Below are 21379 nucleotides of genomic sequence, written 5' to 3'. Positions count from 1 at the left end.
TGAGAGCAAGAAGAAAACAAGTAAAAAACTAATGAGACAGTCCTTAGGCTTCTATCTTCTGTCCCCTTCACAAACCATATTCCTTTCACAACTCTAATTCATGAAATCCCTAGCTCACTTCAAAGCCTAGCTCGTGTCACATCCTACCTGACGTCTTTCTGATCCCTTTAGTTGCTAGCACTTATTTTTAAAATATATTTAAATGTAATAATAATAATAATAGATTTTATTAGTATTTTTTCATTTCCTAATTTTTTACATAATATTCCTTCCCTCTTCTCCAAGACAGTGATAGCATAAAACAAAACAGCAAAATGTATCAAAAAAAACTATATCAAAAAAAGTTTTAAATATATGCTGTTACACACCTGTAAACCTTCTCCCTCTGCAGAGGAATAGGGTTGGGTATCTTTTCATATTTCTTCCTTGGGGTCATACTTGCTTCTTTATGATGCTGCAACATTCACTTTCAATTATTTTTTTTGGTTGTTCTTCCCATTCACATTATTGTAGTCATTGCATATATTTACTTGGCTCTGTTTGCTTCAATATGAATCAATTCATGTGAGTCTTCCCATTCTTTTCTGTATTCATTATGTTCAACATTTCTTATTGCACAATAATATTCCATTACATACATTCCACCATTTGTTTAAATGTTCCCTAAGTAATGAGTAATATGCTTTGTTTTCAGCTCTTTGCTACTACAAAAAAATAGTACTATAAATCTTTTGGTGTATGAGGGAACTTTCTTCTATAGCAATTACCTCCTTAGGGCAGAAGTTTAATATTCAAATATCTGGGTCAAAGGCATTGTCTCTCTCATAAAATTATTATTTTATGTTTTTATATTTTTTGTCCATGCATATATAGTATCTTTCCAGGTCCTGGAACTCAGAGTCAGTTTTTACCTTTGCATCCTCCACACTAAGCGTAGTGCCTTACAGATTATGTGCCTTATAAATTTGTTGTTGAATTAAATTCAATTGAAATAGAAAGAGCATTAAAAAGTCATCTTGAATCGTACTGCCAGAAATGTTTTTCAAATACAAATGGCAAACCACAACCTAAGTGATTACATCCAAGGATGTATTTATCTTTTGTATTTATTGTGGTATTGGAAGTCAAAGTAGTCAGGACAAGTCTCAAATTTCTTAATTTTGTTTTCAGCAATACGCAACTTAGAATCCTGGTGTGATGCTGGTCAAATCACTTAACAGAGGTCTGCCTCAGTTTGCTCATTTTAAAAATAGGGATAATAATAGCACCAATCTCCCAAGGTTACTGTGAAGAGCAAACAAGATATCATCTATAAAATGCTTTACAAACTTTTAAGTAATATATAAATATATAAATACTGATTATTGTTGTTGTTATTATAACAATGTGAGAATGATGCTCATCTATGAAGTCAAATTGCTTTACTAAGTATATGGTGTAAAGTTATTTTATTAAAAGTATATTCTGATCTCTTTTCACTTTAGGTCTACCTTATGGATGGGAGGAAGCTTACACAGCAGATGGAATCAAATACTTTATCAAGTAAGTCCAAGTATCCCAACCAAGTCAGCACTTTTTTTCCACATCTGGAGCAAACCTGGCAGTCGCAGACAATCAGCAAAACTAAAACATCCTCCCAAGCCCTCTAAGAGGTTACAAAAATTAGTAACAAGAAGTGAAGTCTCACCAGTTTTATATTCTGCATGATTTATGTGCTGATACTGAAGAACTCATGCAGGGGAAGGTCTAGGAAGAGTTCCAGGGGAAACCACACACACACACACACACACACACACACACACACACACACAAAATAAAAGTGAAATTACCAACCCCACCTAGTAGTGTTAACCACCTGAACTCAAGATTTAAGATGATCAATATCTTTTTTAAATACATTATCTATTGATGCATTTTGTTTTTTTTACATCACCAGAATTTCTCCCAATATCCCTCCTCACTATAAAACAAAACAAAAAATGTCATTGAAAAGAGGAAGAAAAACTTTTTTTAAGTAGAAAAACTGATCAATATATTTTTTAAAAGTCTGAAAAGAGATACTGTATTCTACATACATGGACTTAGCTCTTCAAAGGAGTGGCTCAGGGTTCAATCACTCTTCTTTTTGATACTCTCTTTCTTCTAATTTCCCATGATACTATTATTTTCTGATTCTCCTTATACCAATTAGAGTATTCCTTCTCAGTCTTCTTTGATGGATTTTTATATAGATCTTACCCACTATTGGTGACTGTACTCCAGGACTTATTTTCTTCTCCTTTACAATTTTCATTAGTCATCTCATCAGCTCCCATAGATTGAATTATCATCTCTATGCTGATGAATCTTAAATCTACTTATTGATCCCTCGCTTCTCTGCTTACCTCCAGACTCTGTTCTCCAATTGCCTATTGGATATCTTGAACTGTCTTAAACTCAACATCTCCAAAACTGAACTCATTATCTTCCCACTCCAAAACTTCTTTAATTCCCCTATCACTCTGGAGGATACAACCATCAGTCACCTAAACTTGAAATCTAGCTGTCATCAACCCTGATTGCCTTACTAAAATAAATAAATGAAATAAAAAATAGAGGGAAACCCCCACTATATTAGGGGAGTAAAAACAACTATCCACAAATAAGAGTTGGACATATATAGAAACAAAGCCTTTCCTTGTATCTCCAGCAAGCCTAGCATACGACAAATGCTTAATAAATGCTTTTTGATTATATTCTCATATCTCTTCTTTCAAGCCAGGATTATTTTTTATAATTTTACAAAATTCATTTATTGTTCTGGGGTCCTTTATGTTGCTATAATCGTGTATATTATTTTCTTGACTTTGCTTACTTTACTTTGCATCAGTTTTTGTAAGTTTATCCACGGTTCTCAATATTCCTTGTTTACCAGTTTTTACCACATAGTAATATTCCATTCTATTCACATACTACTGTTTGCCCAAATTATGGGCATCTACTTTGCTCCTGAATTTTTACTATTACAAAAAGTGCTCCTGTCAATATATTGATATATGTGAGAACTTTCTTTTTAGAGGATTAATATCTAAAGGAAAAGTGATGTCTTCTTAAATGCCTTCAGTGCATTAATGTAGAAGCCACTGACTATTGGGATATTCATAAAAGTAAGATCTAGTGCTTGTTGAGTCCCACAATTAGGCCTTTCCTAACCCTTTGATTAAGCATTCCTAACCCTACTATATGCTAAGCAAATAGCAAATATTATCTCATTAGGGCATGAATTTGGGATCAATCTAGTGGGAATCTCTTGATCTTTTGAAGCATAAATATTTCTTTAAGCTCCTCATTGCAAAAGTCTTCTTGCTTTTATTCATTCCTTTTATGAAATTGTCCTCATTAGGATTTTTAATTTTTTGCTTATAATGGTAAACTCTAAAACATTAATTCTGCTGTTTTCTGAGGAGCTTCTTTCCTGTGTTGATCCATGTTTGAAGAGTTTGAAAGTGAACTCTTATAAAATACTTGTATTAGATAGATGTCCTGTGTCTCCTTTTTGGAAAATTTCATTTGCCAGACTTAGTTAGAGGCAATATAAAAATATATATTTGATGGGAAAAAAGGTCTGATCTGTGAGTCAAGAAAATCTCAATTCAAATCTTGCCTCAGACTTATCTAGTTGGCTCTGTGACATGGCGAGTCTGTGACATGGACTTGCCACTAAAAATTTCAAATTTCTTACTGAGACTTTAAAAAATAGAAAATGTAGTAGGTTTCCACACTGAGTTCTTAATGGTCCAAACCAAAAATTTATATGTAAATTCTCATGATCAGCAGGATAGTAATGAATTCTTTTAGGCATGGAAACTCCTAAAACCATATGTCTAAAGCATGAGATTAAATTGGCATCAGAATAGGGAGTACCCACAACAATGAGACCACAGTGATTTAAGGGATGCATAGATAATTATATCCCACTAAAGTCCAGCTCTGATGCTTCATTGTGACTTAGAAGTAACCCTTAATTCTCAAAGACTATGCTAGTGGAGAGTAAGCTCTAAAAGGCTGAAGTAATCTCAAAAAAGCTTTGAGTAAAGGTTCAGACGTAAACTGTGCCTTTTGTATAAGGACCAGCCTTGCTGAGTAAAAGAAAAACATTACTGGTTTTACCATAGGGTAATGAAGCTTTCAGTCATGACTTACATCCTCTCTGTTTTTCTCTTTCCTTCCTTCCCTCCCTTCCTCCTTTTCCTTCTTTCTTCCTTTCTTTCTTCCTTTCTTCCCTCCCTCTCTCTTCTTCTTTCTTCTTTCCTTCCTTCCTTCCCTACCTTTCTCCTTCTACCTCCCTCCTTTCATTCTTCTTTTTTTCCTTCCTCTCTTCCTCCCTCCTTTCCTGTCTTCCTTTCTTCCTGTGTTCCTTCCTTCCATCTTTCCTTCCTTTCTTTCCCTTCTTCTTTGTTTCCTTCCCTCCTTCCTCCTTTCTTCCTTTCTTGCTTCCCTCTTCTCTTCCTTCTTTCCTTTCTTTTTTCTCACCCTCTTTATTTCTTTCCTTTTTTCTTTCTTTTCTCTCTTCTTTCCTTCCTATCTTCCTTTCTTTTCTTGAATTTTAGTTATTTTTTCCAGTTAACAAACATTTATTCTCTTTTTTCCTGAATCCTTTCCCTATTCTGAAAAAAGAAAAACAGAATCTTTGTAACAAATATTCACAGACCAAAAGGAAAATGAATTCCCTCATTGCCCATGTGCAGAAATATACATTTCAATTTTATTCAGAATATTTATTTCATTTCTTTCTTGCCAGGAGACAGAGAACATGTTTCATCATCAGTCAACTGGAGCCATGGTTCATTGTTGCATTGGTCAGAATTTTTTAGTCTTTGAAACTTATTCATTTTTATAATGTTATTATACATCCCCCTCCCTCTCAGTTCTATTTACTTCCCTTTGCATGCAGGTCTTCCCAAGTAATCCATCTTATGAAGATGAAGTAGTCTGCATCAGTGATAGACATTCCCATGTGACCAAAATCCCAACTCCTTGAAGTATTAACAACATAGAAACAAGCGGTCATATGTATATTGAAAATTAGGAGGCAGCATTATATCAAGAGTACTGGGGTCTGCAGTCAGGAAAACTTGAGTTCAGATCTAGCCTCAGAAACATCCTAACTATGTGGCCTGAGCAAGTCACTGTTTGCCTCAGTCACTTTAACTATAAATGGGATTATAACAGCACCTGCCGCATGGCTGTTTTTGAGAAGCAAATAAGATATTTGTGTTAAAAAAAAAAAAAAAGTGTTGAGTTCAGTGCCTAGCATACAATAGGCTCTGTATAAATGTTTATCCCTTCCCTTCTCCTAACATACAAGCTCCAGATACACGTTCAGATGGACCCATGACCCCAAATGTTTGGGTTTGCAGATGACAGTCCATCTCTTCTTGATTATATCCAATGCAAATCCTGTCTCTGCCTTCCCAGAGGTAGACCATCTAACATGGTTTAAAGAAGGTTCTTGCTCTCTTATGGCATTTTGAGGATATTTGTGGTGCACTCACCTTGTCCACTTGTTATCCTCCCCCGTGACCCTCTCATCTTATTTTTCACTCATTCATTTCCTGATGCCATCCCTCACTACGGTTTCTCTTCACACTTCCTCTTTTGTTACAGTCTGTAATCACCCAGTCAATACATATTTATTTAGCCCCCACTATGTGCTAAGTACTGAATGTACAAATAAAGGCAGAAACATGGCCCCTGCCCTCAAAGAGCTCAGTCTAATAAGAGAGGCAACATGCAAGCAATTCTATATGAATAAGCTGTATTTGTTATAGATTACATGTACCTATTATCCCTCCTGTATCCCATCTCTGTGATGCTCATTTGCAGTTCTGTTGTGTTCATGGCTTGCAACCGTGCAAGAAAGCACACTTTACAAACAGCATGGTGACAGATATCGGAATTATAGGCATGGTGGAAAGATTGACAGTAATATGCCTTTAGTTGACAGTTATTTGAGGAAAGACTAGGAGCAAAGCATTACTGGGCTGGAGTGGGGGTGAGGGGACTGCCAAAATGTTTTGCTTTTTCCTTCTCCCACCCACAAAACCTTCCAAGAGGTTTAGAAAAGGGTTACTAAGTAAGGACACACCATACACATTATGTAGAGAAGAAGGACGCTTTTTGAGCTTAAGGCCCAGCAGTATAATTAGTACCATATGCAATTCTTAACAGCCTCTTAGACATCCTTACATCTTCCTGCCTCTTCAGTGAGTGATAGCTGTGGAGCTAATATGAACTAGCATTGGAAAAGTACTTTTAAATTTGGAGTGCTTTTTACAGATATTTTCTCATTTTTTTCTCTCACAATAACCTTGTGAGGTAAGTGCTATTCAGTAGCCCCATTCCACAGATGGGGAAAGTAAGGCAAACAGAGTTTGAATGTGCATACAAGTCCATACAGCTATTAAGTATCTAAGATCTTCCTCAGTCCACCAAGTCCAGTATTCTATTCATTGCATTACCTGGCTATTTCATATTCTTAAGCACTATCCAGGCTTTAGCCTAATGAACATATGTTTCACTGTAGATATGGCAGAAGAAAAAGGCATTCAAATGTTTTTATTAAGCCTTGTGTTTTCTAAGAATATTGGAGGCCTTTTAGTATTTGTTCATAGCTAAGATACAGCAAGCTCCTTCTGGACAGGAACAGCATTGGTTTTTGTTTTGTTTTGTTTGTATTCTTCCAGCACTTTGAATATTGCAGGCCCTTGATAAATATCTGTGATATTGAATTGAATTCAAAGATTTGTTCATGCTTCCATGTACATGTGTGCAACCTGACCCATAAGCGGCACTTAATAAATGCTTAATGATTGAATTTTTTAGCACACTAGTGATACTTAATAAATGCTTAATGATTGAATTTCTAAAGAGTTCTAAAAAATTCAATCATTAAGTATCACTAGTGTGCCAAGTGCTTTGGACACAAAGATAAGGGCAACTTGCCTTATACTTAACATCAATATGAAAATTTTGTTCTGAGAATAGGCGATCATTTCCTAGACCTGAAAAATAAAATAGCCAAAGTGGAAAAATCCTAACATACAGTTATATCTCAGTTGCCCAGCATCATTGGAAAATGAAGCTTTCCATATATGTGAATGTTACAAAGATTTCTTAGTTTAACCCATTTTGATAGAAATTTTTCTCACATGTCATAGTAATATGTGCTTTCTCAAAAATGTAATTAATATAATTTGTTCTTGATGAAAGTATGCAAATCCTTGAACATCCCTTATTATACTACTCTTACATAGTAATGCCTTTAAGGGCTATTGAAATATTAAAAGATTGTTTGCCCCTGTGCTGAATGTGTAGGGAAGGAAACTAATAATGTGTCTGCCTCTAAAAATCATTTCAACCATTCATTCAACAACTATTTTTAAAGTACCTATTGTGTACAGTGATACACTTTGCAGCTCACCAAGGGGAACATAAAGTTGAGCTGAGACATAGTTAAAAAAAAAAGCAACCATATAACTAAATTTACTAATATTGTTTATAAAATAAGAAAAGATAGGCTTAGTATAGTACTTGAGTTTTAGTTTGTAAAAATTTCTGGCATCTATATTACTGAAACAGGACCTTCTTTGCTTTCTCTTTGACTTTTAATTACGACCCCAGTAATTTTTAACAGTGCAAAGAGGTCCTGTGACCAAAAAGTTTGAGAACTACTAGATTATATTCCAACTCAAGCTTCCATGATTCCAGGTGAAGTATTAATATGTGAAAATTTCCCTATTTTACACATTCAGAAAAAAATAATTGATAGTTTGAGATGTCAAGGGGATAGGAGAAGAAGCTTAGATTGGCAAGGAATATGAATAATTGGGCTCTTTCATTATGGGCATGGACTTTTGGGGGCAAAGAATAGTAAATAATAAACTCCTTAGGTCAGTATCTCTCAAACTTCTAATTAAAAAGGAAAGATGTCTGAAATTATACTACCCAAACACTGAGCAAGATAATGGGCTGCATCCATATAGTCCCTTTGCTGAAAGTGGCATCTGTCACTGTCTTTGCAGAAATTGAAATGTTATTTCTAATGGAAGACAAGCCTCAGGCAATGGGATGAGCCTTGCAGTCACTGCTGTCCTCAGAATGTCCAGAGTCATGTATTCCTCATTAAATGCTCATCAAGCCACATTTCCATTACACATCTATTAATACTGTGTAGACTAACCAGTTTGCTTTGACTTCCAAGGCAAGCAAGGAAACACTTTACAATTTTGATGATAATGTTTACAACATTGAAACTCCTGTTATATATCATTAATGAAGGTTCGTGGCTATTTTTTCCTATCCTCTCTAGAATTTTTTTTTAACTTTCTCTAGAGAGGAGTTGCTGTTCTCTTAAGTTTAATGAAAAATGTAGGCTAGCCCGAAGATACTGTAATGAAATTATCTGATTAATCTGACTTTCCTATACCTGGCTTCTTATCTCCCCTGTGAAAAACCTTAAATCTGCAGACTGCTGCACATTTAAAATAACCTACTGATATCATTCATTTCACATTAGTTAAAAGTTTGTATACTCTACCCTTGAGTTATAAAATGTGACTAAATTGTTTTCAAAATAATATTCATTTATGAAAAAAATTGAAATCTGCCAAATATAAGTAGTGATACACTTAGGTTGCCAGCCTGATGAAAGATTTTGATATTCATGAATTTGGGCCACTGCCACAAAAAATTCCTAATCATTCCATAGTGCCAAAGTACTCAATATCTTAAATAATTAAATTCTAAAATTAAATGAAGTACACAAGTGATTTTTCAACAAACACTCATAAATCCCTGGCTGCATATGGAAAGGAAGGCAAAATTTATTTAAGACGAACTTTGCCCTCATGGAGCTTCCATTCAAGCAAGAGGTTTTGAAACATACACAGATGATATATGATTTGTTCTTTAAGAAAACACAAGTCCAAAGATCTGAAGGGGAAAGTCATTACCAATACAGGGAAAGTAGGGCTTTATAGAAGAGATGTTATTTGTATAGGCTTATAAAAAATGGGTAAACATAGAGGAAAGGGAACTATATGCTAGATGGAGACAGAGAAAGTCTGAAGTTAGAGAATACAAGACATGTGTGAAGAACAGAAAATTCTCAATTATCTGGACATTAGAATGTGTAGAGAGGAAAAACATGAAATAAGCCTGGGGAAATGGGGCAGTATTAGACTGCAAAGTGCTTAAATGGCAAACAAAGGAATTTGAACTTTTCTCAGTGGGCAAGAAGAAATGATTAGTCTTTTTTTGACCAAAAAAATGACTTCACCAAGTATTTGCTTAAAAATTAAACTGGCAGAGGTATAGAGAATGGAATGGAATGGAATAAGTAAAAAAGCTCCTTCTTTGGAGACTAGTGTAGTAGTACAAGATGGTGTTCATTAAGCCTTGTACCAGCAAGCTTGATGGCAATGGAAATAAAGAGGAGGGGAAATGTGTTAAGGGGATAGAATGGGCAAGACTTGGCAAGAAAATTCAAGGTTAAGAACATGAAAGAGAGTGAGGATATGGCAGCCAAAAGTGGTCAAGTTAGGAGGAAAAGGGAAGAAATACAATTCTATTTCGAGATGTATTGACTTTGAAACACTGCTGGATAGCCATATAGAGATGATCTGTGGGCAATTTGGCATGCATCCCTGCAGCTCAGAAGATATATGAAGGCTAGAGAGAGAGATTTGGAAGTCTCTTCCAACTATGTAGAAATTATAGCCAAAGCTTTGGGTTTGGAAGAGATTATCAAGAGAGAAAGTATAGGGGACCAAAGACAGAAAATTGGAGAAAATTCTCTTATGAGATCAGGTATAGAAGCAAAGAGCTAGCAAAGGAAAGAGGAAGAAGAATTAAAAAGGTAAGAGGAGAACCAGATTTCTGAAGTCAATAATCATAGGATTTTAGGTCTAGAGCTAGAGGACAGAAGTCATCTAATTCAACACCCTTATTTCCAGATGAGGAAATGTGAAGATCAAGTTAGCACCTGGATACCTTAGAATCAGCTGGAGTCAGGATAAACAAAAGTCCTTGGTCTTTATTCTTGGTCTTTAGGGGTAGAAGTGAATTGGATGGACACAGAATCTCCACGACCTTTCCTCTCGTCTCCCGCCCAGAAGTGACTCTGACTAGTCTTACTCCACCTCCTCGTCCCTCCTACAAATCTCTGTATACACCAATTATTGAGCCAGCACAGAATAGTGGAAAGGGCCATTTTCCAAGCATATGCTTATAGAGTATTGTCCAGTCAGTAATTAGCCTTACGTGCTCAGTTGTCCAACCTCAGTGCATCAATTCAAGAGTTTCAGCCCTTTACAAGGAAACTTACTAGCATTTAGTAAGTAAATATTAGAAGCAGAATTTAAGCCTTGTTCTTCCAGAGAATATGGAATCCAGTAGGAAGGGTAGTCTTTAGTATTGAATGCTCTAGAGAATTAGAAAGTCATTGGATTTTGTGATTAGACAGTCACTGATGAGGACAAGAAGGCAGATGGCAAGAAGTGGGGAGAGTGGGTAGTGAAGAAATAAAAGCTCTAAGTGTAGGCAACTCTAAGGATATTTCGCTGTGAGAGGAGAAAGATAGTCTGGAAGGGTCAGTAGAAGGCTTTTTTAGTATTAAAGAGACCTGAACATATCTGTAGCCTAATTGGAAAAAAAAAGTTATTGAAAAGGGAACAATTGAACATTCATAGAAGAGAGGGAATGATTGTTAGAGCTAGGTCCTGGAGGAGGTGGGAGGGAATCAAGTCAACAGGGTAAGGAAATGATCAGTCTTTATGAAAAATAGAAATACCTCTTCTGTGATAGAGAAAAAAAGACAGGGTGACAACTGGGGGAAGCAAGAGAGAATAATTAAAAGACTACAGTGGAAATATTTAATACATTGGATTAGAGGTGATATATAGGTCTATTTAAATCTCTCCAAGCCTCAATTTCCTCCTCTGTAAATAGAGGGTGTTGAACTAAATAATACCAAAGCTGCCTTTCAATTTTAAGAACTATGGTCTTGAAATCAAATAAAATTATAGTTCTGTTCTGTGTGCTTGTACTGTGTGCTAAAATTTCTTATGTTCTAACTTTGTCTTACGATTGCTGCCTCTCCTTCCTACTATCTAACCAAACCAGAAAGCTGTTTGTGGATAGAAAGTAACTAATCTACCTTTTCCTTTTCTTGAAGTCTCAGCAGTTTTGCTGCCTTTTAATAGAGCCTGTCAAGAGCTCTGCTTTGAAGGCCTTATTTATTCTGCAGTCTTGATTCAATTTTGATTAGCTAGAAATTGTCCACTGTCACACTAATAAAGTTTAAGGGAACTCTCATGGGATATCAGCGAAGCCAGTCATCCTCACTAAACAACCATGCAGATGTTTGCCCAGTCTAGATCATCTGTTGTATTACTCTAAAAATTCCAGAGAAGTAAACTTAATAATTAAAAAAGGAGATGGGATTTCATCTCCATTTAAGAATTTAAAAGGAGGGGACTAAAAGAAAAAAGAAAAGACTTGGGGGAGAGGATAATTATAAGATATCCTGAATATGATTAAAGCATAAATCTCCATCCAGATGTTGAAACTTCTCATTTGGATTTCAGAGGTGAAATCTTCTATTCTGAGGTTGAAATTAATTTGATATAAAAATTGATAACCAAAAATTGGCCATATGTCAGGGCATAAAAACCTCAAAATCTAATGCAGAAAGGCAGAACTAGCAAATGTATCTTTTCCAGATCATGATGCAATAAAAATTCCATGTAATAAAGGGTTGGGAAAAAAACAGACCAAAATTAATTGGAAACTAAATAATCTAATCCTGAAAAATGAGTGGGTGAAACAACAAACTATAAAAATAATTGATAGTTTCATCCAAGAAATTGGATGACAATAATGAAACAACATACCAAAATCTATGGGATGCAGCCAAAGCAATTCTTAGAGGAAATTTTATATCTGTGAAGTTAACTCAAAGTCACATAGACATTGGTCCTTTTTGTTTGTTTGGAGAGCAAATTTTCCAATTTCTCTCAAACTGATAATGCCACCTTTAGATCCCTATATAGGAGCTTTGACCTGATCTATTTACAACTGAGGCAAGTGGTCTCTCCTTAGACAATCTGGGACATCATTCTCTTTCTCCACTCCCAAAGGCTTACCCTATTGATCCTGGACTCACCATGGACATCCACTCACCTTTGGCCCCTCTGCAACTCAGAACTCTTAAGTTTAAGTGACCCACCAGCCTCTACCTCTCTGATGTTTGGGATTTCAGATATGTTTCATTATTTCCTCTCATTGATATTGGTCCTTTTAAAATTTGAATTACAGTATTGCCATGGGCTGATCTGATGTTGATGGGAACATTTCTACAAATTAAATAAGTTAAAATCAGTGGCCAGAATCAGTAGCCAATCCTGAGTCTCCAGACCAGTAAAGGACCCACTAATGCCAACACATGAGCAGAGAGTCTGTGCATAGCCTCTTGAGCCTGAGACAGCTTGCTCTGAATTTTCTATAAATATCTATGAAGGGGTGGAAGAATATGAAGTACTGCCTGAGAAATCATCATTTAAAAGAAGCAAGCCAGCTGGCTTGGGTTCCATGTGATATAGCGAAGCCCACTTAAATGAATAAAACATCCATATCCAAATATCTCTCCTCTGACAGGTAGAACTTAAGCATGGCACATATTTCTTTGCACTTTGCACAGAAGGAAAGGCAGTATTGGGTGAAATATTTTGGAACCTCGTTGTCTTCTTGGAGTTATATTTTTATTTCACTAGACATTTAGAGCTCGTTTGCCTCCCTAGCACCTTACCTGCTCGCTGCATTTATCAAGATGTATTTTCTAGTACTAATGCCATAACCCTCACACCTCCTTAGCCTCTTTCAAGAATCTATCCTGCTGCTGCACAGGGACATTGACCCTTTTTTTCCCTCTTCTTAAATAAGCCCTCATCCAAGTCTCTTCATCACCAGTCTTTTCCAATATCAGAAGAAATGAGAAACTCAGCTCCAGAGCCTCTCTCTGCATCCCTCAAGGGGAATTTATTGCTTCCCAGGTATATCACTTAGATTGGATTTGGTGATTTCATGTTTCTTAAATAATGGCTTAAAACTGTTCACAGTTCAAGAAAAATCATCTCATCCTTGGGGATTGTATGCCTTTCTCTAAATCCCAATTCTATAAGAAGACAGTATGATATTATAAAAATGGCTTTGCCCTCACCCATGGTTTTCTATAGTAGTTATTTAAAACAGCCATGTACACAATATGCGAGGCAGCTGTGGTACTGAACATTAAGACCCAGCCTTGGAGCTAAAAAAACCTAAGTTCAAGCTTTCTTCTGTCACATTGCTAGCTCTGTGATCCCAGGCAAGTCACAATCTCTTGGTGCTTTGGGCAGTAATCTGATGCTACAAATTGTACAAAAATGCTGACTTATATTAGTTAGAGGTCATTTCCTCATAATATTTCCCTATTATGAAGAAATCATAGTCCATACCTATCTGTTAATCTGTCTTTACATATATTATGTATAAATATATATCATATCTGCATATTATATATATATAAATATAATAATAAATATATATGTATATATATATATTGTGTACTTATACACAATTACATCTTAATAGTATCCATATATACAATCTGTACAATTAATTGTGGTATAGCTAGAGCTTTATATAATTTCATAGGTAGAATTTACATAGTACTTTAAGCTTTGCATATCTAGAAAATAGTATCTCATTTGATCCTAGAGATAGGTGATATTTTTATCCCTATTTTATAAATATGGCAACTGAGGCAGTCAATATGGTAAAATAACTTGCCTAAGAGGTCACAGCACTAGTTAGTGAGGGTTATAGTTGAACTCAGATCTCCCTGACAGCAGGTTCAGCATTCCTATTAGCTACTTCATAATAATTTATTCTTATCAGCAGACCATCACATGCCTCTTCCATCTTCCTTACCCATACAACCTTGGACAGGGTTTCCTTATTCTGAAACCTCAAGTGTCCTCCCTGTAAAAAAAGAGGGTTGATCTAAATGAAGGGTTCTTAACTTGGGAGTCTGTGAACTTGTTTATTTACGTGTGTGTGTGTATGTGTGTGTATACATATACATATATAATGTAATTTTGAAATTTTTATTTTGATATAATTGCTTCTTTTGTATTTCTAAGTATCTTATTTTATTCATTTAAAAATATTCTGAGAAGGGATCCATACACATCACCAGACTCCCAAAGGAATGCATGACACACAAAAAAAAAAGGTTAAGAATCTGTACTCTAAATATTCTTTAAAGTCCTTTTCATCTCTAAATCTCCCAGTCCTGTGATCCTGTATGTCAATGAATTAGATTTCTAAAACTTAGATTTTTTTTATTTTAAAAAAAAAAGCTGTCAGAATCCCTTTTCTTTTTCTTTTTTTTTTTTCTAAATCATAGATCACATTCCATATGTTCACTTATTCTGGTAAGAGACACATGTTACATGATACATATAAAAGATAAAAGTTGAACAGAAAACCTTCAGATTTTTTTAGTGTCATACAAATTACCCTTTAGAATTTTGCTAAATTTTTAGCTATCAAGATCCTGTGTTATGAATCATTCATTCTGTCATGTTGATGATTGTTGATAATTTGTAGATAAATTGTTCCATTGAATCTTCATGACCAACCTCAAAATGGAGATGCTTCAGATATTGGTATATCCATTTTTTGAATAAGGAAACGAAAGCTCAGATTAAATAACTTGCCCTTGATCATATATATAGCATTTTAGGCAAAATAGGAATGGTTATTTATTCTCCAGATTCTAAGCCCAGGACTTTTCCAATACATGGATTTTTATTAGCTTCTGACTTCCAACCTTTCTTAAGTTTCTTCCTAATATTAGGGAGGACATAAGACAATGTATTCAGCAGTGGTGATAAAAAGATCAAAAAGTAGAATAATGACTACCATTGAGAAGCTTCCATTTTATTGAGGGTGAAAAAAGGGAATACAATATGCTTAAACATAAGTAAATTCAATTTATTTATTGTTAGGCATTTTAGTTGTGTCTGGCTCTTCATCACTGCATTTAGTGCTTTCTTGTCAGAGGAACCGGAGTGGTTGATCATTTCCTTCTCTAGTTCATTCATTTGACAGATAAGGAAACACGGTTAAATGACTTTCTCAGGGTTACACTTGCCTGATTTGCAGTCAGGAAGATGAATCAGACTCAGTGCACTAACCACTGTGCCACCTAGTCACCTGGGGCAGCTAGATGGCACCATGGATAGAGCATTGGGATTAGAATCAGGAAAACTCAGCTTCCCGAATATAGATCTGGCCTCAGACACTTACTAACTGTGTGTCTGGGCAAGTCACTTAGCTCTGTGTACCTCAGTTCCTCAATCTCTAAAACCAAGAGAAGGAGATGACAGATCATTCCAGTACTCTTGCCAAGAAAGCCCTAAATCATGTCACAAAGACTTAGATATGACTGAAGTGAAATGACAACAGTAAATTCAATGTGCTTTGAGAAGAGAGAGAACACTCAGCTTTCAAGAGAGTTGGTATGGAAGCAGGGTGGGATATAACATAGAAAACTGAAGAAAAGAATTATTTTGATTTTCCAGTTATGTTTCCGGACTAGAAATGTGCTGAGGTAAATTCCTCCAGTGTGTTTGAAATGGAATACCTGTTATTTTCATTTCCTTTCACTTCCTTATAAGTCTATTTGGTGATGGAAGCTTAATATTCCTTAACCTGCAGTGATCAATACCTTCAGAGCTCCTGATGAGATGTGGTAATGCTTTATCATCATTGTGAGTCTGCCTTATTATATTTGCTGAAACTACTTCATCTCTGTTATGAAAGCTTGATGTTCTTGACGCCAGAGGACTTGTTGATCACAAGAGCATTGTCCATCTCAGTGGCTCAATGAATAAGAGACCTGGAACTGCTGACAAGAAGAAATGGGTTCAAATATGGCCTCAGACACTGAACAGTCATATGACCTTTAGGAAAGGCATTTAACCCCTGCCTCAATTTTCTCAAATGTAAAAGGAGGATAATTATAGCATCTGCCATTCAAAGTTTGGTGAGGGGGTGGCAGGCAATTATGGGGCACAGGGTCTGGAGTTAGGAAGACCTGAATTCAAATATCATCTAGGCATTTACTAGCTATGTGATCCTGGGCAAGTCACTTAACCTTGTTGGCTTCAGTTTTCCCATCTGTAAAATGAACTGGAGAAGGAAATGGCAAATCACTTCAGTATCTTGGCCAAGAAAATCCCAAATGGGGTCATGAAGAATTGGACAGGAGTAAAACAACTGAACAACAATACAAGACTGCTATAAAGATCAAATTACATATTTGTCAAATACTTAGTATAGTACTTACCACATAGTAGGTTCTATATAAATGCTAACTGCTCTCACTACTATTACTACTACTACTACTACCACCACCACCACCATTACTACTACTGCTGTCACTACTAGTCCTACAACTACTACCACTGCTATTATTACTGTTATTACTATTACCTCAAGGTAGCTATTTTCCCCATTTACAACTTATATCCTTTAGGAAGTACATTCTCATGCCTGGATAAGTCCCCCCCCCCAAAAAAAAAAAAAATGTTGACTTTGAGTTTGTTCTTTGGTTGATAAAAGAAAGAATTTACAAGAATATAGGTTCATCCATTCATTTATTAATTTTTTAAGGACCTACAAATATTCTATGATAGACACACTCTGCTAGAAAGTAGGAGACTCCTGTATTTTAACTTAGAAACTCTTTGACAGCATGGACTCTTATGCTTTCTTTGTATCCTAGCATTTAATACAGTATCAGGCCCAAAGTAGGTACTTAATAAATACTTGTTTATTTGTTAATTAATTAATTACTCAGCAGTAGTGTGACTCTGGGCAAATCATTTGACATATATTGAGGACTTCAGTTTCCTGATGTGTAAAAAGAGCAGATTAAATAAGAAAAATTAATAAATATTAATTAAGTACCTGCTATGAAATCAGAACTTGCTAAATTTTGAGAATACAAAGACAAAAAACAATCCCTGGTCTTAAGAAGTTCACAGTCTACCATGAAGAGCAGAGGGGATGCAATGTGCTAATATCTGGGTATAAACAAAGTGTGTGTGTGTGTGTGTGTGTGTGTGTGTGTGTGTGTGTGTGTACTAGATGACTTTTAAAATCTCTTTCAGCTTTAAATCAATGATCTTGTGAAATGGAAAGATTCTAAAGTTTAAAGATGATATGTGTGTATATGTGTGTGTATGTGTATATGTGTGTATATATATGTGTGTGTGTGTGTGTGTATACACACACACACACACACACACACACACATATGTATAGTGTTATATAAATGAAGGCATCCTCAATGGGAAAAATACATATATATAAAGAGCCTCATTTGTAGTTGAAAGAGACTATGTGAATAAGCTTCTGCAGAACCAGAACATTATTTGTCGTTTATAACCCCTTTTTTTGTCTCTTTAACAGAGGTTGTCCTAAATTTTGATTTTGAAAGAAAGCATTTTGCATGCTGGGAAGTACAAACCATAAAGAGAGTAATTATAATGGCATTTAAATAATTCACTTGCACTTCTTTGCCAATAAAATAAAATGCGCTCTCCTCCTGTGTTTGGGTAAGCTATAAAATTTGTCTCACAATTTACTAATATTATAAAGGAAAAAAAAAAACACTGACATCTTTACAGATCAAGTGTCATTGACAGCTGACTTGGCAATCATTCAGAGAAAGGAAGTTTAAAGCTTTGTAGGTTTTCAGATACATCTCTGAACCACAGTTGATTACTCCCGAAATGAGGTCAGATGGATCTCTCCACACAAGAACAATGGAGGGAAGGGGGAAAGGGGGAAGGGAGTGTATGTTCAACTCAGAGACTTTCATATTTTATGAGATGCCTCGTTTCTTTTTAGGGCTCTAAATTTTTTACACTAAGTGGTAACATCTTGCTTTATGAACCATGGAGGCTTTATTAATTAAGCAGGGTCAAAGGGACTGATTTGAACTCTCTTTTCTCAGCTGACCTACCAAACATACAAATCAAAGAGGATATATTTCTAATACTAGAATGTTCTCTAGACCAGTAAATCTGGGATTATCTCATCACATTGATTATGTCAAAGCTCTTTAGCTACAATACTTTTGTAGAACTGAAATGTGATGGCAGAATACTATACAATAGAGGCTGGTCTGTCCATCCATCCACTCACCCAAATAATCAGTGCTTTCAATATACATAACCATCTGGTAGGTGAAGAACATTTGTGCATAAATTTCGAACTCTTTCTTGGATTTCTCTTCATATTTTCCCTGTACTTCTCTTTTTCTATTTATTTCTCTATTGTGTATCAGTCATCTTTGTACAGGTATCTCCACTCAGATTGTAAATTCCTTAAGAATAAGATATGCATCCTACTCATATTGGTAGTCCCAGGGTCTAGCACAATAAAGTCCTAAAAATCCCTCCAAGAGACCCTTGGACATAGTAGAAAAAATCCTGGATTTGAAGTCAGAAAATTTGGATTTGAATCCAGATTCGACCTATCAACTAACCCTGTAATCTTTGACAAATGACTTCTCTGGATAGCTTTTCTCCCATCTGTAAGGTTTTCTCAAATGTAAGATTGGACTAGGAGCTGTCTAAACGTCCTTCTACCATTAAATGCCATGATTTCTATGATCCTCAAGCTTTCAAAGCAAATCATCCCATTCCCTCTATTGATTGGTCAATACTACCTTTACAGATTATGCACTGCTAAACCTGAAAAGTGTGTCCATAATGTACATCTTCATCTCCACATAGCTTAAGCTTTATTTTGCCAATAAATTGCCATCATTATTGATGCAATAACCAAAGCAAGTTGGAGTTCTAAGAGTTGGTTATGTTTTTAGTTTAGGTTTTGTCTTTTTTTTTGGGGGGGGGGGCGTTAATTTGTGCAAGGAATTGTATTAGAAGAACAAGCAGATAAAACTTTTTTTTGATACTTTATTTGAATATTTGAACTAAGGAGGATTATTACTAGGATAAAAAGATTCTGTTAGTCTAATATCCAAATGGAATTTTCAATAATCATTGTTCAGATTCTTCGAAACCCTTCATCCATGCATCTTTGTCTCCTTAGTAGAGAATTTGTGATTGGGATTTTGAAAAATAATAAATTTAAGTGAACAGAAAATTGAAGATTATTACATTTCAGTCATAAAAAAATATTCTGTAAGAATCTACATTTGCAAACAGATAACTTCATTCACTTCTCACTAAAGTAGCTTTTTCTTCTTCATCTTCTTTGTTGCCCAGGATTTTAATTCATTCTTTTAATCTCCTTTAAACTAATCAGGGAACATTGTGGGTAGAGAGTTGTGGAATAAAGGAATGAATCGAAATCAAATTATAAGTGTCCTTTTGGAATACTTGTCTTAAAATCTATTAATAAAAATTAAACTATATATAAAACAAAAATTTTAAATAAGACAAGCTGTGTCATCACTTGTTTATTTTATAAGTGCTTACCTTGAATAAGACATATCTCTTCTTTTTACTCAGATGGTATCTGATATCTCTGATGTTATATATAGATAGTACAATATCTTATCTGGATTTTTAGTCAGGAAGACTTGAGTTCAAATCCCACCTCAAATACCATCTCTATGACTCTGAGCAAATCAATTATCTTCTCTCAGTCTTAGTTTTCTTTTCTCTAAATAAGGATAGTATGGGCTTATATTCCAAAGAGATCTTAACAAAGGTAAAGGGACCTGTATGTGCAAGAATGTTTGTGGCAGCCCTTTTTGTAGTGGCCAGAAACTAGAAACTGAGTGGATGCCCATCAGTTGGAGAATAGCTGAATAAAGTGGTATATGAATGTTATGGAATATTATTGTTCGGTAAGAAATGACCAGCAGGAAGATTTCAGAAAGGCCTGGAGAGACTTACATGAACTGATGCTGAGTGAAATGAGCAGGACCAGGAGATCATTATATACTTCAACAACAATACTATATGATGATCAATTCTGATGGACGTGGCTATCTTCAACAATGAGATGAACCAAATCAGTTCCAATAGAGCAGTAATGAATTGAACCAGCTATACCCAATGAAAGAACTTTGGGAAATGAGTGTGATCCACTACACAGAATTCCCAATCCCTCTATTTTTGTCCACCTGCATTTTTGATTTCTTTCACAGGTTAATTGTACACTATTTCATAGTCCAATTCTTCTTGTGCAGCAAAATAACTGTATTGACATGTATACTTATATTGTATTTAACATATACTTTAACATATTTAACATGTATTGGTCTACCTGCCATCTGGGGAAGGGGGTAGGGAGAAGGAGGGGAAAAATTGGAACAAAAGGCTTTGCAATTGTCAGTGCTGAAAAATTACCCATGCATATATCTTGTAAATAAAAAGCTAAAATAAAATAAAATAAGGGTAGTAATAGCACCAGTCTCACAGAGTTGCTATGAAACTCAAATGAGATAACCTATATATAGTGTGTTTGCAAACCTTAAAAGGATGATATAAATGCTAGCTACAGTCAAATGAACTGATATATGTAAAAGGCTTTAAGAACCTATATTTGTGTTATATAAGTCATACTTGTCAACATTTTTTTTAAAGGCAGCTTTCCTGTTTCTAATAAGGTTTGATAAGAAAAGTTAATCTGTACAAACCTGGAGTGCTAAAGTACCATTAGTTTCCATTAAAAGTTACTTCTCATTAAAACAGTTTGAAAAGACATTAGCAATATGGATAGCAGTCAATAGAATTATAATTCACCATGTCACAATAAGAAAGGTGTTAGAATTCCTCACTATTAAAGGCATCTTACATGTTCAAGTTGTCCCTTAAAACCTAGGCAGCTTTGACTACATCACCCACTATGAAAGTGTTAATGGCATTCCTCCCCACAAGTTCATCTGCCATTCTTTCCTTAAAAATCGAGAGGTAAAGCATAAATTCAGAAAAGAATATACTCTTAGCTTTCCTATTGAAGACCAGCACATAGTAAATAATTTGGGATATGACTTCAAGAGGTAAATTTTCTACATCAGTTTTAGAACTGGTTAAAAGAGCTTGATTTTATTCAACCCAGGATTCTTAATTCTTAGGCTTAAAAATTTCATTGAGTGACCAACTTTTTGAGATTAAATCTTTGAGTAGGATTGTATTTTTAGAATCTTGTATGACAAATTGCAGGAGGCACCTCCAAATAGTTTGCTGCCTCTCTTCACTATTAGTCACATCTGCTATTCCAAGAATTTATTAGGATTTTAGGCTAT

General features: G+C 35.2%; 1 protein-coding gene across 4 annotated transcripts in view; it reads left to right on the top strand.

Annotated features, from left to right (window-relative positions):
• The window catches only part of STXBP4 (syntaxin binding protein 4), a 221834-nt gene that overhangs the window by 186828 nt on the left and 13627 nt on the right, over positions 1 to 21379 (top strand). For all 4 annotated transcript variants that reach the window (XM_051994255.1, XM_051994257.1, XM_051994258.1 and 1 more), the window contains one exon: positions 1485 to 1542. In XM_051994255.1, coding sequence (XP_051850215.1) covers positions 1485 to 1542 — 58 coding nt within the window. The remainder of the gene's footprint in view (positions 1 to 1484; positions 1543 to 21379) is intronic.

Source organism: Antechinus flavipes, chromosome 4, assembly GCF_016432865.1.
Source record: "Antechinus flavipes isolate AdamAnt ecotype Samford, QLD, Australia chromosome 4, AdamAnt_v2, whole genome shotgun sequence".
NCBI lineage: Eukaryota > Metazoa > Chordata > Mammalia > Dasyuromorphia > Dasyuridae > Antechinus > Antechinus flavipes.
Note: the sequence above shows the minus strand (reverse complement) of the source record. Positions and strands in the feature narration are given on the sequence as shown.